Raw genomic sequence first — 24297 nt, 5'->3', positions numbered from 1 at the left:
AGCCCTGGTTGGGGCACATACAGGAGACAACTAATCAATGTCTCTCTCACATCCATGTTCCCTGTCTCTCTCTCCCCCTCCTCCCCTCCCTTCTACTCTCTTTAACCCATTGTACGCCATAAACGTCTGTAGACACAAGCAGTGGACCTTCCCCACACGCCACATGCATCTATAAAAAAAAAGATTTCCCTAAGTGGCAGCCCTGACAAACTTTAAAATCATTTTTCGTGAGAATTTTCAGCTGAAAATATTCAAGAACATCCGAATTGTGAGTAATATATTTATAATATTCATTGTAAATTGGTTTTTTAAATTAAATTTAAAATATTGTGGCGTGTGGGAATTATGTTTTGGCACATGGCAGTTAACTGGTTAAAAATCAATGGAAAAAATATCCTTGGGTGAGGATTAACAACAACAAAAAAGAGCAGCAGCTCTGTGCTAACCATTTTCCATGGATTCTTTCATTCTTTAAAAGCCCTATAAGAGTAGGAGTAATTATCATGATTTGATGGATGAGGTTTAAGAGGTTAAGTGATTTGCCCCAGAATAGATAGCTAATAAATGGCTTCAAACTCCTGTAGTCTGCCTTCCCTTTTGTTGTAAGGAAAAAGTATCCCTGCTTGACTCTGAGACCAACCTCTCTGCTTGTATTCCGGGTCCAGTCATCTCTGGCTTTCTCAAGGACTTGGGAAATGTCTTTTTCCTGAGCCATCATTTTCTCCCTATCAGATATTTTAGGACTCATGTTCAGGAGAGTTTATGATTTTGGTGAACTCAATGTTACTTAACATTTCAAATATATGTATCTTGGCTACGAATACATTATAAATTCCTTTATGACAGGTGGTAAATTGTATAGCTTCTTCTGTTTTTCATGCGGTTGTGAATAATATTTTAGAGAGTAGAGTGCATGTATGAGCAAAAAAATAAGTGGATAAACAGATTTTCAACCATAGTCTAAGTTACCTGAATTTGACCTGCTTGGAGGTATTGCTACACAGTCTATTTGGAGAGACTGCATTCTCTTCACAACTTCATTTGGGCTAGGATACTCTTTCTATAATACAGAGCAAAATACATATTTAGTAAACAGCAAAAATTGTTCTAGAAAATTATTTTAAGAATAATGAATCTTTTCAGAAGGTAGAAATTTTACATAGCTCTTATAAGCAGTAAATATTTAAAAGAATAAATGTTTCTCCCAAATAGTAAAAACAATTTTTAAAAAAGAGAACAAAGCTGGAGGGTTCACACTTTCTGATTTCAAAAATCTCTACAAAGCTAGAGTAATTAAAACAATGTGGTATAGCCTAAGGACATACAGACCAGTGGTTTCCAACCTTTTTCATCTCATGGCACACATAAAATAAGTACTAAGTTCTGTGGCACACCCAAAAATATATTACATTTTTTGCTGATCTGATTTTTTAAAAAGGTATTTTGATTCATTCATGCCAGACAACTACTGTTGTACTGGCTGTTGTCATTTTTTATTTCACAATATAAGGAAAAAGAGGTCAGTGTCCCTGACTAACCAGTCAGGTATTGCATGTTTTAAAAATTCTTGCAGCACACAGGTTGATAATCGCTGTGCTAAGTGAATATGCTAGACACAAAAACATGAATATTGTGTGATCACACATCAGTGAGGTACTTAAAATAGGCCAATTCATAGAGACAGAAAGTAAAATAGAGGTTACCAGTAGCTGGGAAGAGAAAAAAATGTGGAGTTTAATGGGTACAAAGTTTCTGTTTGGGATTTTAAAATGTGGAAATGGAAACTGCTGATGGTTGCACAACATTGTGAATGTACTTATGCCACTGAACTGTACACTTAAAAATGGTTATTATGATGGCAAATTTTATGTATCTTACCATAATAAAAATTTTTTCTACAAAATAATAATACTCATTATAGAAAATGTAGGGATTTATATTTAAAAAGAAAGTAACACATGTGCCTGCACTCAAAGAAAAAAATTAACATTATGGCATTTCTTCAAGTCTTTTTTCTTAGTCATATTTGAATTTTGCTCCTAATAGACTGCAAGCTACATAGGTAGGTGGTTAAAAATATTCACTGAACAAACCATGAGTGATTTGGGGGAGACTGTTAGAGGATATTAATTATGTGCAAAGTTTGTAGCATTTTATAAATTGCTTTTTATTTAACCTGATAAGCATTTTTATGTTATTTTAATTTATTAAAGTAACTAGAGGCCCGGTGCATGAAATTCGTGCACTGGGGGTGTGGGACCTCCTCAGCCTGGCCTGTGCCCTCTTGCAGTCCAGGACCCAGGGGGATCAGGCCTAAGCCAGCAGGCAGACATCCCTCTCACAGTCCCGGGCTCTTGCAGTCTGGAACCCCTCGCTCCTTACCGGCCTCCTGCAGTGGATGCAGGAGAGGCTCCTGCCACTGCCGCTGCACTCGCCAGCCATAAGCCCAGCTTCTGGCTGAGCAGCACATCCCCTGTGGGAGCATACTAACCACCAGGGGGCAGCTCCTGCATTGAGCATCTGCCCCCTGGTGGTCAGTGCACGTCATAGTGATCAGTCGTTCTGGTCATTCCACTGTTCGGTCAATTTGCATATTAGGGTTCTATTATATAGGATTGTTTTGTCTTGATACTTATGTTTTATTACACAAAATATATAAGTACAAATTCCTTTTAAAAGACTCAAATTGTGCATAATCACACAGAGCAACACCTGAATGTTGTTTCTTTCAACCCACACTCTTTTCCAGTCCTTAGAGGTAATCCTTACTCAGAGTAGGTTGTTCATCCTTTTACTCTCTCTAGGTATTTGCATATGTATTTGGAAATATGTACATATGTACATATACACACACATATATTTAAAAGGATCATACTTTAAGTATATTTTGACATTTTTTCACTAACAACAAGTCTTCAAGATCTTTCTGTATCATTATATGTCAGTTCTATCTCTTTTAAATGGTATATATTCTGTAGTTTCAATGAATCATAATCTAATATATTTACTTATAAATTATTTGGGTTGTTTCCAATTTTTTACTCTAAAAAACTAAGGTGCAAGGAACTCCTAGACCTAAGTCTTTGAGCATACATGTGAGTAGATTATTAAGAGTAGAATTGCTACAATAATTATATGCTTTTAAAAGTTTCATAGATGCTTCATTTTCAATAAACTTCACCAATTCACACTCCATTTGTTGTCGTTGTTCATCCTTACTCAAGGATATTTTTTCCATGGATTTTTTTAGAAAAAGTGGAAGGGATGGGGAGAGACAGAGAGAGAGAGAAAGAGAGAGAGAGAGAGAGAGAGAGAGAGAGAGAGAGAGAGAGAGAGAGAGAGAGAGAGAGAAATACATTGACGTGAGAGAGGCACATTCACTGGTTGCCTCTCACACATGCCCTGACTGGAGCTGGGGATTTAGCCTGCAATGGTACATGCCCTTGACCGGAATCGAACCTGTGGCCACTCCAACCACTGAGCCAAACTGGCTAGGGCAACCAATTCACACTCTTAACAAATAGTGCATGGAAGTGCTTCTTACTCTGCATTTTCACCAACAGTTGGTATTACCAATCTTTTAAAAATGTTGATCTTGCCCTAGCCAGTTTGGCTCAGTGGATAGAGCATCGGCCTGCTGACTGAAGGGTCCCAGGTTTGATTCCGGTCAAAGGCATGTACCTTGGTTGCGGGCACATCCCCAGTAGAGGGTGCACAGGAGGCAGCTGATCAATGTTTCTCTCTCATAGATGTTTCTAACTATCCCTCTCCCTTCCTCTCTGTAAAAAAATAAAAATAAAAATGTTGATCTTAGTGATGAAAAATTATAATCAATTCATTCTGTTTTTCTCTATTAATGAGACCACATATCTTTTCTATTGTCCATTGATGGACTCATTTGGCCATATTTTATTCAGGACCATCTTTCTATATTAAGTGGGATTGGCCTGTAATTTTCCTTTCTTGTATCTCCTTTTTCAAGTCTGGGGAAAAAGGATATGCTAGTCTCATAAAATGAGTCTGGGAGAGTTCTCTGCTCTATTATCTGGACAAATTTATAAGATTGAAATAATGTATTCATTGAATATTTGGTAGAAATCATTGATGAAGCTACCTGGCTGTGGAATTTTCTTAATGGGAAGAATTTTCCATCACTGATTCTATCTTTTTTAGTGGTTACAGGAATAGCAGGTTTTTAACTCTATTTGAGTCAGTTTTGCTAAGTTATACTTTATTTCTAGATATTTGCCCATTTTATCTAAGTTCTAAAATTAATTAGCAAACAGCTGTTCACAATATCCTCTTAATACCACATTGATGTCTACAGGAGCTATAGTGATGCCTCTTTAACTCATTATTTCAGTTTTCTATTTTCCCTGGTCTTAACTAGTTGATTTTATTAGCCTTTTCAAAGAACCAACATTTAAATTTTTTGATCCTCTATTAGCTGCTTTTTTTGTCACTAATTTATGCTCTTCTCTTCTTCTTGCTTTCTATTTTCTCTAGATTTATTTTGCTATCTTCTCTAGATGAATGTTTGGCTAATTCATTTTCAGACTTTGATATATATATAAATCAATGACTATATTTTACTATTAAGTACTCCTTTGCAAATTATGTACATTTTAATATGTAGCATCTTGTTAGCTCCAAATATTTTCTAAATTCCATTATTATTTCTTTTTACCCAAAGGGTATTTAAAAGTATATTTGTTAACTTCTAACCAATGGAATTTTCTAATTATCTTCTCATTAATTTCTAGCATAACTGAAATGCAGCCAGAGAATGCAATCACTCTTTATGTGATCACAATTCTTCAAACTGATTGAGACTCGTTTTATATTCCAGTACAAGGTCAATTTGTGAAAATGTTCTGTATGTTCAGAAAAGCTTTTAAAGATAAGTATTCTGCAGTTATCAGACACACTGTTTTAGATATTTCCATTAGGTCAAATGTGTTAATTATGTTCTTCAAAGTTTCTATATCCTTACTGACAAATTTTGTTTGTTTGTTCTACTAATTAGAAGGAAATTTGTATTAAAATCTCCAACTATGATTGTGGATTTGTCTATTTCTTCTTTGAGTTCTGCCAATTTTTGCTTTCCATAATTTGAGGCCATGTTTTCATGAGCATGTACACATTTAAAGCTATTATTATCAACCTCGTGAATCGAACCTTTTATCATATGAACTATTACTGATTACTGTGCTAATGCTTTTCTGCCTTAGTGCCTATCTTTCATGATCCCCCTTTGATGGCTTTCTTGGCTTGCAGTAGATGGCTCTCTTTTAAAGTGTGAAAGTCTGGCAATTCTTAACTGTCGAAATGTTTTTCCTTTTTTGTATTTTAAAATTGCTATTTGCCTGCCCGTTTTATTCACTGTAGTCTCCTTTTCATGATTCCAGCAGTATATTGCTGGAAGACTAATGACAGTAGCTCCTTTCCCGAGTGTGTAGGAAGAGCAGGTCTCTGCTCCCGTGTTGGTTAGTTGGTACTGTCTTTGACACACCTCTCTGACTCCAGGCTTCAGACTTACCGCTTCAGCCCAAAGCAGCTGCTGCTTCCATTTGTTGCTCAGCACAAGGCAATTAGGGGGAGGAGCCAACTTGTATGACTGATACAACTGTGGACCCCAAGTAATCTCCTTGCCAATGTCTTAGGTGCCACGCTGTTTCTTCTCTATATTGACTCAAGACTTGTTCCTCTGGTACTTCTTCAGCATTGTGTTCTGGGTTAGCTTTGCCTTTTCTGTTACATATTTCAGCAAATGTAATTCTGTTGGCTTTCTATTTTTCAAGACCTCTTCCAATTGACTGATGCACCTAGGGAAATTCCTATTCTATTCAAGAGAAATTGTGCTTCTGTTTTCACATTGCTGTGTACAGTTTCTCTTATTTCATTAGTCTCGAAGAGGGAATGGGTCCAGAATGCGAATGCCAAGTTGGTATCGTCATAAAATTGATAATTTTCTTTTATGTGGCTACCAAGCTAGCTTACCTCCAATCTCAGTAACACATTATATTGCTTTGGTTTTCATGACTAAAAATATATATGCTCTGATATATTAACATTTTTAGCATCTGCTCTATTACTTACCTTTAAACTCTGCACGTCCTCTTCTATATCTTCTTCTAAATTATGTAAATAAAAAAGCCTAAATTGTTCTTCAATGCCTAGATAAGGAAAACAGTACTTTAAATTTCTTTAGTATTTTGTACAATAAAATTGAAATGTTAGTAATCTATTATCTTTGAATTACTAACCTTATCTGTGGGAAAACAGTAAAATAAAAATGTAAATACCAAGTCACTGACTTTCAGGAAAAGACTAACAAGATTAATAACTAGGGAGACAGAATAAGGGACAGTGTAACACTGGAGACCAAGAGCTCCTGCCTAACAGCATGTGGTTTCTCTGGCTATACGGCACAGAGCCCTATCCACTGTGAGCTAACCTCCAAGTGAGCCAGGATGGGTGCACTGTTTCTGCCCCTGTGGCATCAGATTTACATAGGATGCAATACTCAGAATGAGGATTTGGTATAAAGAGTTACAACTGCTGGCCTTGAAAGAAAAAAGCAACTGCCACACTCTGGACGAGGCAGTAGATGTACTTTTCCTTATTTCTCCTGCTAAGCACAATGGGGACCCCTAGACATTATATACAGAACAAATATAAGAAGACTCTGAGCGGAGGAGAGACAAAGGCAGACCAGATAGGGACTCTGGGATCTGAGAAAAGACATGACAATGAGTTCACTGGGTTTTCCTTTTGCCTCACAGATTCCAAACTTGCATCCGAAAAAGCTAGCAACCCAACAACAAAAGCCCAAACAAACCCCAACCAATAAAATACTTCCTATTCTATTCCAGAGGAAATTGTGCTGCTCTTTTCATATTACATGAAACCATCTTACATGTGTATAGTTTCTCTTATTTCATTAGTCTTGAAGGAGGAATGGTCTAGAATGCCAAGTTGTTATCTGCATAAAATTGCTAAGGGGCAACCTAGAAGGACAGAAAACCTTCAGTCAATTTCCACACTGGGACCAAATTACACAGAAAAACTGTAGCTCCATCTCCATCCCTACCAGCAAAGGCTGAGTGTGAATGGATACATCCAACCTCATGAGACAGTAACAGGGTGCTCAACACTCCAACAAAGATGATGTCAGAGAGGTCCACATAGGAGGCCGAGACTTTCCCTTCTGCCGGATGGTAAGGAGCCCCTCCACCCTGTAGGGTCAGTAGACTAAAAGGCAGACTGGACTTGCAACTTCACCTTGAAGTAACAAAATGCCCTTCCTCTGTCCCGATGGGGAAGTATAGAAGGAAGCAAATTGGGGAGTTAGAACTGTCACTTCCAATGCAGTGTCCATGGAGACCATGTGGATGCTGCAGGAACTTCCACCCCTGACCAGTAAAGAAGGAGCCCCCTCTACTTCACATGTCAGCAGGGCTAAGTGGGGAATCTGGACTCCCCTCAACCTGGTACTAACAAGGTGGCAAAACCATCCCACAGACAACACCATGCCAGAGAAAGCCACCTATAACTGAAAGCTTAAAGAAGACCCAGATCTCCTAACACATTAAGAAAAAAAAGCCCAACGTAAGTTTTATTGGGAAAATCACTCTCATACTGAGAACCAGGACGATCTCAAGCTGAATAAAAAAGAGACAATCAATAATCAATAGATGCCAACAGTGAGATGACAGATATTAGAATTACCTCTCAAAGATTTTTTAAACTTTATTTTCATTGTTGAGGGTATTACAGATGCATCCCATTCCCTGCCTGACCCCTTTGCCCCACTCCTCCTGGCTCCTGTCCTATCCCAGGCCTTCACTACACTGTTATCTGTGCCCATGGGCTATGCATATATGCATGTAAGTTCTCCTCCCCCCACTCCCCCGCACCACCCCACCATTCCCTGTAAGATCTGTCAGTCTGTTCCATGCTTCCATGTCTCTGGACCTATTTTGTTCGTTAGTTTATTCTGTTCATTAGATTCCACATATAATTGAGATCATGTGATATCTGTCTTTCTCTGACTGACTTCTATTATTTAGTTAGCATAATAATCTCCAGATCCCTCCATGCTGTTTCTAAGAGTAAGAGATCCTTCTTTTTTTCTACAGCTGCATAGTATTCCACTGTGTAAATGTACCACAGCATTTTTTACCACTCATCTACTAATAGGCACTTGGACTGTTTCCAGATCTTGACTATTATAAATAACACTGCTATGAACATAGGAGTGCATATATTCTTTCTGATTGATGTTTCAGGATTGTTAGGATATAGTCCCAGAAGTGGGATTGCTGGATGAAACAGTTCATTTTTATTTTTTATGTGCAGGTTAATCCTTACCAGTGGATATTTTTTCCATTGGTTTTTATTTTATTAAATACTAGAGGCCGGTGCATGAAAATTCATGCACTGGAGTTGGGGGGGAAACCCTCAGCCCGGCCTGCCCCCTCTCACATTCCAGGAGCCCTCAGGAGCGAGAGGCAAACCGGTGATCAGGAGAAGCAAACGCCTCATCACACCTCTGCTGCTGCCACTGCTGGCAGCGCAAGCCTTGGCCGGCCTTGGTTACCTGAGCCTCAGGTGGCCTTGGGCAGCTGGGCAGCTGGGAAACCACCATCCGAGGCTTGCCTGTGCCTCGGGCCAGCCCTGGGCAGTTGGGGGATTCCAGAGGCAGGTGTGCTGCAAGGCAGGCCTGATGGGGCTGAGGGGACTGGATGCTGCCATCTTGTGGCTGTGGGAGCTGCCATCTTTTAGGGTGTGGCAGTCAATTAGCATATTTCCTCCTTATTGGCTGTGGGCGCCGCCATCTTTTGCGATGGTGTGAGGGTCAATTAGCATATTTCTGCTTTATTAGATAGGATATATATATATATATATATATATATATATATATATATATATATATAATTTTAGAGAGGAAAAAAGAGAGACAGAAACATCAATGATGAGAGAGTAATTGATTGGCAGCCTCCTGCATGCTCCCCACTGGGAACAGAGCCTGCAACCCAGGCATGTGCTCAGACTGGAAATCAAACCATGTGGGTCATAGGTGGATGCTCAACCACTGAGCTACACCAGCTGGCCTTCCATTGATTTTTAGAAAGCATGGAAGTGGGGAAGGGGTAGGGAGGGATGAAGGAAGGAACAGAGGGGGAGAGAGAGGGAGGGAAGGAGGGAGAGAGGTGAGATGCAATCAATTGACTGGGGCCAATGATCAAACCTGCCACCCAGATATGTGCCCTTGACTGGGAATCAAATCCATGACAATTTGGTGCATGGACTGACAATCTAACCACTGAGCAACATGGGCTGGGGCCCATTTTTAATTATTTCAATACTGTTTCACAATGGTTGCACCAGTCTGCATTCTTACCAGCAGTGTACTAGCGCTGCTGATTTCAAGTTATACTACAAAGCTATTGTAATCAAAACAGCCTAGTACTGGTGCAAGAACAGACACATAGATCAATGGAACAGAACAGAGACCTCAGAAATCAACCCAAGCCATTATACTCAATTAATATTTGACAAAGGAGACAAGAACATACAATGGAGTAAATGGTTTTGGGAACATTGAGCAGATACTAGTACATGCAAAAAAAAGAAACTAGATCGCCAACTTATGCCATACACAAGAATAAACTCGAAATGGATAAAAGCCTTAAATTTAAGTCATAAAACCATAAAAATCCTAGAAGAAACCACAGGCAGTAAAATCTCTGATGTCTCACTTAGCAGAATTTTCGCAGATACATCACCTAGGGCAGTGGTCGGTAAACTTCGGCTCGCAAGCCACATGCGGCTCTTTGGCCCCTTGAGTGTGGCTCTTCCACAAAATACTGACTTCTGCGCATGGGCCACGAAATTTCAATCGCACTGCACTTGATATTTGTTGATTTATTAATGGTAGCCATTCTGGCAGGTGTAAAGTGATACCTCATTGTAGTTTTAATTTGAATCTCACTGATGATTAGTAACATTGAATATTTTTTCATATGTCTCAGCCATCTCTATGTCCTCTTTGGAGACGTGTCTAGTCAGGTCTTTTGCCCATTTTTAAATTGGACTGTTTGATTTCATTTTGTCAAACTGTATGAGTTCTTTATATGTTTTAGAATTTAACCCCTTATCAGATGTCTCATTGGCAGATATGTTCTCCCATACAGTGGGCTCTCTTCATTTTGAGGATGGTTTCTTTTGCTGTGCAGAAACTTTTTATTTTGATGTGGTCTCATTTGTTTATTTTTTCCTTTGTTTCTCTTGCCATAGGTCAGTGGCTGGCAAACTGCGGCTCGCGAGCCACATGCGGCTCTTTAGCCCCTTGAGTGTGCAGAGGAGAAGGGGCCGGGGTTCCCGAAGAGGCTGCCTTCCCCGCGCTGTTAGTGGCACTGGACGCCGCCACCGGAGGCCACGTACGGCAGCGCCGATCGGGGCACAGTGCCCGGTTGAAGCCGCCGGCTCCGACAGCGCTCCCGGCACCGGCTCGGCGCTGCGCCTGCTGTCTTTCGGATTCCGGGGAAGAGCAGGGGGATAGCCCTGTTTTGCGGGGCGGTGAGGGGGTGCAGGTGGGCGTTTATCCCGTGGGAAGGTCTGCGCCCGAGCTGCCGGGGCACAGCTGGGGGCTGGCAATAACCGGGACGGCCCGCCTTCCCGGGTGGAAGTGGAGGCTGGAGCTTTGTGCCCGCTTCCTACCCGCACGCGCCGCCCTGATGAGTCTCAGCGTCCCGCCTCCTTCCTCAGGCCTTTCCCCCTCTCGCACCTTCTTCCCTTATCATGTTTCTTCTGAAATAACTGCTGTAACACACTTTAGCCTCCTCTCCTTAGGCAGGCTCCACCCTTGATGGGTTCTGCTCCTGCCGCCCTTCTTTGAAAAAAAAAAAAAGAATAGGAAAAGGAAAACAGTAAAAGAGAAGAGAAAGAAAAAAATTATGAAAAGGTGAAAAAAAGAAAGATAAAGTGAAAGGAATAGAAAGAATAAAAATAGAGTAAGAAAAGGAAGAAGGCAAATAAGAGATATGAAAAAAAGGGGGGAAAGAGAAAAAATAACAATAATAAAACCAAAGCAATAAAAAAAGAAAAAATATTGAAACCCCCCTACCCCCCCCCCAACAAAACACACACACCCACCAAGCAAAGTTAGTATCAGCCTATTTTAGTGCCTAATAGGATTTCCCTTCGGATCCTGCTGTTAGGTTGTCGCAGGGTGTTTTGTATGCTGATTTTGGCCTCAGGGAAGGTAGTTTTGTGCCAGCTAATGTCAGAAGCTATCCAAGTTTGGTTCTCCACATCTTGTTTGAAGCTTTAAGTGATCCACAGCTTGTGGCTGCTTTCACCTGGCTTGTCTGCCCACAGGAGGGGCCAAATTAAGCAACTAAGTTGACTTTTTTAAAAAAAAAAATTTTTTATTGATTTGAGAGAGAAAGGGAGAGGGATAGTGAGATAAAAACATCAATGATGAGGGAGAATCATTTATTGGCAGCCTCCTGCCCACTCCCTACGGCTGGGGGGGGGGGGGGGGCTTGAGCCCAAAACCCAGGCATGTGTCCTTGGCTAAAATCGAACCTGGGACCCTTTAGTGCACAGGCCATGCTCTATCCACTGAGCCAAACCAGCTAGGGCCTAAATCGACTTTTTAGCAGCAAGGGGCCCTAAAGCAGGTGGAGGGTGTGCATCTGGAGTATTTCCCTGTCCTTGGCTGGGTAGAGTCCCTTTTGTGCAGGCTAGCTAGGTCTGCTTGAAGCCAGGAATTTCTATCAGCTCTGACCTGAGAAGAAAGCACCAGCCATGTTCTCAGGAATGTGGGGGGATGTCTCCTCCCCACAGCCAGCCACTGACATTCCTGAGACAGCTGCTCCCTGAGGCTGCTGCCTCCTCAGCTGGGTTTTTGGTACAGGGTGGAGCAAACTGGTTTATAGAGGGTGGAGGAAGTGAGATTACTTAAAGTAGGGCAAGCTTTATCCTAGGGGCCGGGTATTTGCCTTTTACCAGGCTTTAGCCACGGGGAGGGGCTTGTGTCTCTCAGGAGATATGGCTGCTGCAATATTAGGGGTGGTGAGAACGCAGCACAGGTATCCTGACAGCTGTCCTCCCAGCTGCCTCTATCGCTGTCTCTCCTCATGTGACTCCAGTTCACACTGCTCTTCTTCCACTGAAATCTATGGTGAGTGTCTGGGAATGAAAATACTGTGTGCCAGCCCTTTGTGGCTGTTGTGAGGCAGCTCAGCTCTGGCTGTGACAAGGTCTACCACTGGCTGTTGTGGGCTCTAGCTGTCTCAGCTGGGTGCCTTGCCTGGGGACCCGGCCTCTCTCCTCTCTGGGGTAACCTTCCTCATTCTTGCCCTGTAGCTCCTGAAAGTTCCGCCAGTGTCTTTAGCAACATCACCCTTTCTACCAGTCTGGAGATGGTTTCCATCTACCTATCAAAGATTTTTAAACAGCCACAATAAAATGCTTCAATAATCAAATACAAACAAGACTGAAACAACTAAAAAAAGAAAAATAATAATAATAATAGAAGGTCTCAATAAACAAGTAGAAGATTTAAAAAAAATTTCAATGAAATTTTAGAACTGAAAAATACAATAGACCAAAATTAAAAGCTCAGTGGATGAGCTCAAAAGCAGAAAGGGGGAACAAAGAAAAGTCTGTGAATTGGAAGATGGAGTATAAAAAAATGACCCAATCTTGATCAAGAGAGAGATAAACTTAGAAAAAGATGTACAGGGTTTCAGGGACATATGGACTGTAACAAAAGATCTAGTATTTCTGTCATCAGAATCTTAGAAGGAAAGGCAAAAAGAGAGTAGGGCTCAAAAAGTACCCTAAGAAATAATGATTGAAAGTTTTCCAAATTTGGCAAGGGACAAAAACCTACAGGCTTAAAAATCTGAGCAAAACTCAAACAGAATAAACCCAAAGAAATCCATAACAGGACAAATAATAATTAAACCTCTGAAAAATAAAGGCAAAGAAAAATATCTTGAAAGCAGTCAGAGAAAACTAATACCTATAAGAAAAAAACCCCAATTGGAATGACAGAGGATTTCTCAACTGAAACCATGGAGACCACAGGATATGGCACAATACTTTTTTAAGTTCTGAAAAAAGAACTATCAACCCAGAATCCTCAGGGGGGTAGGTATTTGCCTAAGAGAATTTGTCCCCAGCAGATACACCATAGAACAGTGGTTCTCAACCTTCCTAAAGCCAAGATCCTTTAATACAGTTCCTCATGTTGTGGTGACCCCCAACCATAAAATTATTTTTGTTGCTACTTCATAACTGTAATTTTGCTACTGTTATGAATCGTAATGTAAATATCTGATATGCAGGATGTATTTTCATTGTTGCAATTTGAACATAATTAAAGCATAGTGATTAATCACAAAAACAGTATGTAATTATATATGTGTTTTCCAACGGTCTTAGGCGACCCCTGTGAAAGGGTCGTTCGACCGCCAAAGGGGTCGCGATGCACAGGTTGAGAACCGCTGCCATAAAAGACTGAGTAAAGGAAGTTCTCCAAACAAAAAGAAAATGATAAAAGAAGCTACCTAGGAAAGGAGGAAGAAAGAAAATGTGTGATATTATTTAAAAATATATATATATTTGGTTTTTTTCCCAAGTTTGGTTGGCTCTGGGCATTGAGCTCTCCAAATCTCTGGAATCTCTTAAATGATAAGGTCTTTTATATGCTAACGAAATGGCTCCAGGCTGTAGAAGTGGGGTTGGGGGGTTATTCCATAGCTTCAGGTTGGGAGCTGGTCATCAGAAATGCCTTGCCATGATTATAGGGTTGAAACTTTGAGTACCACCCAGCTGGCATGGCTTAGTGATTGAGCGTTGACTTATGAACAAGGAGGTCACGGTTCGATTCCCAGTCAGGGCACATGCCCAGGTTCCAGTCTCGATCCCTACTGTGGGGCGTGCAGGGGGCAGCCAATTGATGTTTCTATATCTCTCTCCCTTTTCCTTCCTCTCTGAAATCAATAAAAATATATTAAATAAAAAAATTTTGAAAAGAAACTTTCATTACCACACCTCCATGGAGTCCAATCACTAATGATTTAATCAATCATGCCTACCTAGTGAAGCCTCCATGTAAATCTCTAAACAATGGAGTTTAGAGAGCTTTCAGGTCAGTGACTTCATTGAGTTTCTGAAAGTGGCATGTCCAGAGGGGGCATGGGAGCTCTGTGGTACCTCCACTCCCTCTCCACTCCCCAGATGCCTCGCTTTATGCCTTCCATTGGCTGTTCCTGAGTTGTATCCTTTATAATAAGCCAGTAAATGTAAGTAAAATGTTTTTCTGAGTTCTTTGAGTTGTCCTAGTGCAGTGGTCGGCAAACTGTGGCTCACGAGCCACATTCGGCTCTTTGGCCCCGTGAGTGTGGCTCTTCCACAAAATACCACGTGCGGGAGTGCACATACAGTGAGATTGAAACTTCGTGGCCCACGTGCAGCAGTCGGTTTTTGGCCTGGGTAAGTCTATTTTGAAGAAGTGGCATTAGAAGAAGTGGGGGTACATCGCTGAGGTCGACCCCTCAGATTGAGGACGTTTTTAGCAAAGGCCAGCTTAGGAGTACCCTAATTAAGTTAGTAACAATGTACCTACCTACCTATATAGTTTAAGTTTAAAAAATTTGGCTCTCAAAAGAAATTTCAATCGTTGTACTGTTGATATTTGGCTCTGTTAACTAATGAGTTTGCCGACCACTGTCCTAGAGAATTATCATATCGAGGGAGTGTTATGAGGACTCCCGAATTTGTATTCCAGCTGGGAAAAAGTGTGGGTTGCCTATTTGTATTTGATCTTTGAAATGGAGATAATTTTGCAGCCGGACTAACCCCTTAAACCTATGGAGTCTGACAATAATTTTGGGTAGATAGTGTTAGAATTTAGTTGAAGTCTAGGACACACAGTGAAACATTTGGTGCCAGAAGCAGTATTAGAAAAAGGGCACCACATCCTGGCCAGTGTGGCTCAGTAGGTTGGGCATCATCCCATACACCAAAAGGTTGCCAGTTCGATTCCCAGTCAGGGCACAGGCCAGGTTGTGGGCTCAATCCCTGATGGGGGGCTGTGCAGCAAGCAGCTGACCCATGTTTCACTCTCACATCGATGTTTCTCTCTCTCACTCTTCCTCTCTAAAAACCAATAAAAATATTTTTAAACGAAAAAGACACAACACAGCAATAAAAAATATGGGTAAATACAACAGACTTTCTTTCTCCTCTTGCATTTTCTAAACTATATTTGGCAGTTGAGGCATAACTGTAACACTGTCATGTGTTCAAAATGCACATAGAGGAAATATTTAAGGCAATTATATAAAGGGGAAGGTAAAGAGAAGTAAAGTTTTTATACTTCTCTTAAACTGGTAAAATAATATTAGTAGACTCTGATCAATTATGTATAGATTATGTAATACCTATAGCATCCAAGAGAAACACTATATTTAAAGATATTATAGATAAGTCAAAATAGAATTCTAAAAAATATTTAAGAACCCATAGGAAGGCAGGAAAAAAGAAAGAAAAAAAACTCAAAAAGGCAGATGTGAACCCTAACATACCAGTAATTACATTAACTGTAAATAGTCCAAAAACACCAAATGAAAGACAGAGATTGACAGAATATTTTTTAAAAAATCATAACCCAACTATATGCTCTCATAAGAAACTCACTTCATATATGATTATAGGCAGCTTAACCTAAGAAAATGAGAAAAGATATATCATAGAAATTAGGGTACTATATTAATACCTAATAAAGTAAACTTCAGAGCAAAAGTAATTACTACAGACTGAAAGGGACATTTATATAATGATAAAGGATCAATCCATCAAGACATAGCAATCCTAAATAGATATGCACCAAACAACAGAGACACACAAAAATTAACTCCAAATGGATCATGTTTTCCAATCTATAATAATAAAAGCATAATATGCTAATTAGACTGGACAGCTGAACAACCTTCCGGACGTCATTCTGGACATCCTTCCGGATGAAGCCACCATGGCGGGGGCAGAGGCAGAGGCAGTTAGGGGCGATCAGGCAGGCAGGTGAGCAGTTAGGGGTGATCAGGCAGGCAGGCAGAGTGGTTAGGGGCAATCGGGCCTAAACTGGCAGTTGGACATCCCCTGAAGGGTCCAGAATTGCGAAAGGGTGCAGGCTGGGCTGAGAGACCCCCCCACTCCCCCGTGTATAAATTTTATGCACTGGGCCTCTAGTAAGATATAAAAGGAGTAACTGGCAAGAAAGACAATCAAATATTTAGTTCTGTGCTCTTGTTCTTAGCAATGAAGAATTTTTCTTGACAATCATAGGAAAAAAATTAACAACACAGACCTAAATGTAAAATTGTAAGAATTTTAGAACAAAACATAGAAGAAAATCTTTGGGACCTAACCCTGACAGTTCTTAGACTTGACATTAAAAGTGCAATCCGTAAACAAAAAAATTCATAAATTAGACTTCATTGAAATAAAAAAAAAACTTTTACTCTGAAAGACCCTGCTAAGAGAATGAAAAAACAAGCTGTAGATTGGGAGAAAATATGTACAAACCACATATCCAACAAAAGAATACTATACAAAATATATAAAGAACACTCACAATTCAATAGTAAAAAAATAAGCAATCCATGAGGCCAAAAGGGGTGAAGAATTATGAATTTATTAGATTTTTCTGGATACCAGATGGGCTCAGCCCCCAAATGGCTCCATATATCTTACTAGACCCCCAGGGACTTGGGAGTCAGAGGTTTTTAAAGGAGTCTAGGTGGGCTTTTTCTGGGAGGAGAATTCTCTGTGCAGTTCGGGATTCTGGGAAACTCTGAGGGGAGAGATAATAGCAGGTGGAATGTGGTCTAAGCAAGTGGAATGTTGCCGGAGTCCATTCATTGTCTTCACTAGCTGAGTTTAGACAGAGACCCCCCCAAAGCTGGTATTCCTTGAAAGTCCTAGTAAAGGTCAGGGCTTGAAAGTCCTAGCAAAGGTCAGGGCTGTGCACCACCCAGTTAATCTAGGAACCACTCAGTTAATTTAGGTAATAATAGTTGAAGCATCCCCACCTTAGTTCCCTTAATTCCTTAGATACTTATATGTAGATCCTTGTTGATTATTGTTAATCAGATACTCCCGGAAATCTATTGATGAGTTAATCAGATACTTTGTCTATTCCTGGAAATTGTCTGCTGATCTGTGTGTCATTGAAACCTCCTTACCCTAAGGGCTACTCCAGATCAATAAAAGATTGGAGCGGCCTGAGCACAGAGGAAGTATTTCGGGACTTGCCGCCTGGTCCCCCAATATTGCAAAATTATCTCGTGTCTTTTTCTCTCATTTGTTGTGCGGCTCCTCTTTCAGATACCGACCACTACTCCACGCAGAACGTGGAGGGAGTCTTACTCGACATCTGGCGCCCGATGGGTAATATGGAAGTGCAGATCTCGCTGGAGCGAGAAAAGGAAGTTTTCACCGAAAAGGTGTGGAAAACTCACCGAAAAAAGGTGAGGGGAAGTCTACCACATGCAATGCCCAGGATCAACTACAGAAGCCCGGGTCTGTGAGTACACTGGGAACATTTTCTTAACCAGGCTAACAAACGGGGCAGGATTTGGCTTTAAGAAAGTAGATTCAGCTTTAAAAAGGCATATTTGGCTTTTAAAAACTAAGAAACTGTATTATGTGCTTTTGATTTGCATGTTTAAAGTGTTAAAATTTTAGAAGGTAATCTTTTAGTTTTTGCATGTTATAATAGAACATAACCCTTGGTTTCTTGAAAAAAGGTACATTAGATCTTAAAAGTTTGCCAAAAAGTTAATCAGAACTTGCCAAAAATTGTTTCCCCTCGTGGAACACGGCATTTCATTTCCTAGAGGCTTTAGGAGAGGTCAAGGAGGATAAATCTCCTCCCCTTGCACCCTCCGCTCCTTAAGAGGAGCAGAAAGAAAAAAAATGGGAGGAATGGCCTTCATGGCTCCCTCCACCTCCATGTCCTAATCCTTAAATGTTTAATTCTCCATGAATAGAATCACCTGTGCAAAAAGGCCAACTTATAAAGAAATTGGAATATTAAAAGGTACTCCTTAAAATCAGGCTGAAAAAAGAGAGCCATGGTCATCTTAATGTGGTTTCTTATCCAAATTAAAATCTTAATTTGTATTTGGAATCTAAAATCTGTAATAAGAAATGAAACCCTGCTGCCGAGTTCGCCTCTGGTGTGGAGAGATTCAAAGGTGGCAGGAAAGGGCAGAGCTATAAGCTCTCCCACAATGAGATTACTTAATGTTTTGTTTAAAAATTACCGGAGAACATCTTATGACAACCAAACTTTGGCTAAGATAACCTTGGGTGCTAGCCATGACTTTAGAAAGCGAAATAGGGAAAAACTTAAAATGTCTTTTTCAATTAAGCATGACTTTGGGAAAAATACGCCATCTGAGTCATTTGCTGAAACTTCCCCCAAAAGCAGGATGTGGGGAAAGGGAAGAAGGAGCACGTGGCGATCCAGTGTGGACGCCCCCTCCCCAAGTATTCTAAAATTAAAGTCCTTCTAGTAATTGAAAAGCTTTTACAAATTTATAAATGCATCCAGGATTTCTGTGCACATGTAAAGGGAAAAGGCCAGTTTAAAAACGAGTGCGCATAGTTTTGAGCTGAACTTGACCTTTTGCTGTGTACAGAATAAAAACCCGAGACTGTTTTGGCCTTAAAAATGGTGAAGATGAACCTGAGAAAGAAATGCAGACAGGTTTCCCAAGGCGATTTAAAGTAGCTCTTTTGAAATTTCCCACCCTGAGGCAAGTACCACCAGGAAGTTGATAGTCAAGTTTACATGTGAATAGCTATGGTTTTGCTTCTTGACTTCCCCAGCAGGAAAATTGTGACCATTTTGAAATTAAGCAGCTATACCAGGCTTATTGGCTGGAAACTTAAAACTTTTAAGTTCAAATCATCCTAAAGTATTGAGATTTACAATACTGAAATGTTGATCTGAGTATGCCTAGTATGAAGTCTAGAAAATAGAAGTTAATCTATTAATTGAAAATGCCTTATATTTTACTTGAAATGTATCCTTAAATGCAAAAGTATTGATTTGAAAAATGCAAAAAAAAAAAAAAATGCTAAGTATTTAATTTGCTACCTAAGATTTAAAGCTCTGAAAGTTTAAGGTGCAAACTGAATCGGGAGAAAATTAAATATCTAATGTATAACTTGTTTTTGAAAAAATAAAATGTGTTTTCTCTTAAATGATTAGGAATTCAAAATATGTTACTTCTTGGTCTGATTTTAAAAAGAGGATTAATTTTTAAGATCTCAACTGAAAATTTTTAATACAAAAACCAGTTTAAATGTAATTGATATTAAGATAATTATAAAGGGTATAAACAGCTAATGAGATTTCTGTTTGTCTACAATATAATGTTGGCCATCTATCTTTTAGGGATTTTGGTTTGCTCTTCCCTTGTTTATTGTGAGAATAAGGAAATCATCTTTTCTGTCAGAGAACAGTGTAGACAGCCACAATGTTGGACTGCGTGACTTGGCAGCCGCCGTGTTGGCCGCATGGCCTGCCGCTCCCCTGGGGGCCGCCATCTTGAAACAGCAAAGGCCCCGCCCTCTGACTTAGCCAATCACAAAAGGAATGTCTGCTTACTAAAGGAGGATAGAATTTCAGGGGTGGAGTTTTAAGACAGAGTTTACTAGGGAAATGCAGCTAGGGCAAAAAGTGTGCTTGCCTCGCAGATTTATTTAATACTATTTTTAAGAAGATATTTTTAATGCTTAATAAATTAGCAATCATGGTCTTAATATAATTTCAGTGGTATGATAGACCAATGTTTTAAGTAGTTGGCTTTATAAGGGCCGACAACAGAGCTCGTATTTCTTAAAAGGCTTGTAGATAGAGACATTTTTAAAAAGAAATCTTAAATTCTCAGTAGAACCACGATTATACATATATCATAAACAAATTAAGAGTAATTGATTCCATGGTCAAGACTAGATCCTATTATGTTGAGAACTGTTTTTAAGTGTTAAAATTTTTTTTAATTAGATATGTATTTGAAAATTTTTCCCGAGTGCAATATTTTAAAATATAATATGCTTGGTTGCATAAGGAATTTCTGCCAAATAAAAGAAAAATTTGATTTATTAATAGCAATGTCTGTATTTAAACTAACAAAAGCACCATGCCACTGCATTTTAAATTAGGCTGGAGGTGAAGCAGCGTTTGCACCTCGTGTATCAGACATAAAACGTTACTAAATTTACTAATCTTTGTAAGCAATTGAATCCTAGTAAAGTAAAATTCTTCTAAAAAGTTACTGAAGGCTTCCCATGATCCCTCTGTATATGCAAATAAGCCGAAAGGGAATGCTGTTTAAAAATATTATTTAAAATTTAATAAAAAGGAGAAATTTTAATGTTTTGAAATATCTTCCACTAATATTTACAGGATAATCTAATGATTTGCTGTTAAAATACCAAATCTGAAAATAAGTACAGTCACCATAAATGTTTAAGTTAAAATTCTGTAAGTATAATCCAACAGGAAGAAGACAAACCAGACAACCAACAGCCCAGAGACCACCTGGGGCATGGTAAAGTGAAGTATGGTAACAATCCTTTCAGGTAAAAACTATAGTTTCATACTGGTCTTAGAAGGCACATTTTTCCTTTACCTGGGAAGGACAGCATAGCTATCCCAAAGTCAGAGGGCTCCAGATAACTTGTCAACTCAGTGCTCTGGAGACCCAGAACTGTAATTTAGATAGCATACTGTCTCTGCTTCTGTAAATTTCTTCTTCTTTTTTTAAACTAGGTTCCTCATTCCAAACCTTGAGTTTAAAATTTAAGTTGTCATGACCTAGAACAAAGAATATTCTTACATGGTATTATTCTACAAGTTTCATTAATAATTTTTGATGCTTTACAACAGTATATTGTGCATTTATCTCAAAAAAATTTACAAATGAATTTGAATGTTTTACATGAAGGGATTTATTCCTTTCCACTGTGTGGAGGGCCTCCTGGGGAAGGCACTTAAGCATTCTGTATTGACCTCTCTTGACATTTTTTTTTTTTTGCCAAAAGGATTCCAATTGTCTACAGCTGTTATCTAGGCTCTCCGTTCAAACTGGGATCATGAAAAGCTGGTACCATGGATCTGTCTCTTGCCCAATGGCGTAAGCTGGGCCCTCTCTGGAGAAGAAACCTGGGTTCCCTATGATCAATGCTGGGGCCCCGCCAGCAGGCGAGAGGATCCAAAGGCAGTTGCTGGGCATGGAGGCCAGAGGGACATAGGTTATCAAGGAGACAAAACTGAACCTCACATCATCCTACTTGGCCCAGAGATAGCTGGTAGTCAACGACGGGTAAGACCCCACAGGGTGGGGTGACCTAAGACAGGCACAGCTGGGGGCCAGTAGGAGAAAACTTGGGGTGCAACAAAGGTGGGGCACAGACGCCCCCCCCAATGGTGCACGGGCTTGAACACTCGCCCCTTCTGAGGAAGGTCTCCTGTCCCCATGGCTGCTTCTTGCTTCCCATGCCCAGCCCAGATCAGGAACCAAATAACAAAAGAGATTTGGTCCAGCTGAAATCAGTACCCAGATAAACGGAGGCTTGGCCAACAGACCCTATGTCTAAATCTAGCCTAACAACAGGAATGCTCAGAGCCTTCACAAGGATGTAAAGTGATCCTTTTCATTAATATTTACAGTGTAAATTAAGATTATTGTTAAAATATTAAATTTGACAGCAAAATAGTTTTCAAATTAATTAAAGTCAAGTTTTCAAATTAATTAAATTTGGCTAATTTGAAATAAGTAATTGTTCAAAAAGTATTAACAAAAATTTTCATTTCGTGGTAAAATTGCTTATCATGCTATGAACCTAAAGCAGTCATATTTTTGTGCAAAAAATTAATATTTATAGCTATCTAGACTGCATTATAAAATTTCTAAGAAGCCTTCTAATTAAATAAAAAAAAAGGGGGGATAGTGGAAAAATATAGTGGAAAAATGCCATGTAAGAAAATAGATCTTATAACTAAATTAAAATTTTTTCATTAGCGAGACACCCAGAAAAAACACACATTATGCCAGGGTAAGCCAGGGAAGATCATTTTAAAGAAAAGACCCCAAGTAAGGTTTTTTCCTTTAACCCTTGGTCAAGAATATGTTTGTATACTTTCAGAGAACAACTCCAAGACCATGTGGATTCCTGCAACAAGGGATCCCGGAGAGAAACTGACCAGACTGCTCCAGCCACAAAGACAGGAGGGACAGTTCAGAGATGGAGATGGTGAAGACGCCTTGCCATGCTAGCAGTCAGCAGCTGTGCGGTGCTGCAGGGTGCCCAGGACCAAACCAGAGAGGACCGGTCCTGCATTTGTCCACCATCCAGAACCAGCATTTCATTGCTGGCATGTACACATGAACTTTTGGACATTGAAACATGGACTCAGAACTTTTGGACACTGAAATTGGGACTTGATTATTTTTTAAAGAAAAAATAAGGGGGAGATGCCGGAGTCCATTCATTGTCTTCACTAGCTGAGTTTAGACAGAGACCCCCTAAAAGCTGGTATTCCTTGAAAGTCCTAGTAAAGGTCAGGGCTTGAAAGTCCTAGCAAAGGTCAGGGCTGTGCACCACCCAGTTAATCTAGGAACCACTCAGTTAATTTAGGTAATAATAGTTGAAGCATCCCCACCTTAGTTCCCTTAATTCCTTAGATACTTATATGTAGATCCTTGTTGATTATTGTTAATCAGATACTCCCGGAAATCTATTGATGAGTTAATCAGATACTTTGTCTATTCCTGGAAATTGTCTGCTGATCTGTGTGTCATTGAAACCTCCTTACCCTAAGGGCTACTCCAGATCAATAAAAGATTGGAGCGGCCTGAGCACAGAGGAAGTATTTCGGGACTTGCCGCCTGGTCCCCCAATATTGCAAAATTATCTCGTGTCTTTTTCTCTCATTTGTTGTGTGGCTCCTCTTTCAGATACCGAACCCTACTCCACGCGGGACGTGGAGGGAGTCTTACTCGACAGAATGTCCATTGTGAAGTGGCCTAAAGATCAGTTCCCAGGGGAGGGAGCATCGATTCAATTATTCTATCAGACCTAACAGCAGTATTTCACCAAAGAAAATAAACAGATGGAAAATAAGTACATGAAAAGATATTCAACATCATTGGCCATTAGAGAAATGCAAATTTAAACCACAATGAGATATTACATCACATCTACGAGAATGACTAAAATAAAAATACGACAATAAATGTGGACAAGGATGGAGAGAAACTAGATCACTCACACATTGCTGATGGGAATATATAAAATAGTAGAACTACTCTAGAAAACAGTTTGGCAGTTTCTTAAAAACAAACAAACAAACATAAAACTACCACATAACCTAGCTATTTCACTGCTGGGTATTTATTCCAGAGAAATGAAGACTTCTATTCACAGAAAACCCAGTAACATGAATATTTACAGCAGCTTCAGTCCTAATAGCCCAAAACTGGGAACAAACCAGATATTCTTCAAGGAGTAAATAAACCAGCTGTGGTACATCCATACCATGGAATAGTACTCAACAATAAAAAGCAATGTATCACTGATGCACACACCTGGATGAATCTCTAAAGAATGATGTTGAGTGGCAAAAAGCCAATCCCACAGATTACCAAAAGGTATTTTATGATTCCATTTATGTAACATTCATGAAATAACAAAATTATAGAAATGGAGAACAGTTTAATGGTTTCCAGAGTGGGGAAGGAGTGGGATAAGGGAGGGAGGTGGGTGCAGCTATAAAAGGACAACCTGAGGGACTCTTGTGATGGAAATGCTCTGTATCTGACTGTATCATTCTCAATATCCCAGTTGTAACACTGTACTATAGTTTGGCCAGATGTTTCATTGGGGGAAGCTAGGTAAAAGGAACATGGGCTATCTCTCTGTCTCAGCTGCTACATATAAATCTACAATTATTTCAAAATAAGAACTTCAGTTTTTAAAAAGTGAAAAAGGCATGAGAGGAAAGAAATCAAGCCAGGAGAAGATTTAGGCTGACTGAGCAAATAAGAAAATAGGCACTAAATCAAAGGACCCTTCTAATCATCTGGTGGTAAGTGGTAGGTGGGGATCATTTCTGTTTTCTCAGAGCAGACACAGGAGGGCAAATGCTTTAAAGGCTCCTACGTGATTTCCTACTATTTATTTTTTCTTCACCCAATTTTC

General features: G+C 39.8%; 1 protein-coding gene across 2 annotated transcripts in view; it reads right to left on the bottom strand.

The window, feature by feature from the left end:
* The window catches only part of RIPK1 (receptor interacting serine/threonine kinase 1), a 51633-nt gene that overhangs the window by 7126 nt on the left and 20210 nt on the right, over positions 1–24297 (bottom strand). For both annotated transcript variants that reach the window (XM_059688451.1, XM_059688450.1), the window contains exons 7-8: positions 6100–6176; positions 970–1060 (exon numbers count right to left, since the gene is read on the bottom strand). In XM_059688451.1, coding sequence (XP_059544434.1) covers positions 970–1060; positions 6100–6176 — 168 coding nt within the window. The remainder of the gene's footprint in view (positions 1–969; positions 1061–6099; positions 6177–24297) is intronic.

Source organism: Myotis daubentonii, chromosome 3, assembly GCF_963259705.1.
Source record: "Myotis daubentonii chromosome 3, mMyoDau2.1, whole genome shotgun sequence".
NCBI lineage: Eukaryota > Metazoa > Chordata > Mammalia > Chiroptera > Vespertilionidae > Myotis > Myotis daubentonii.
This window is presented reverse-complemented; position numbering and strand designations above follow the sequence as displayed.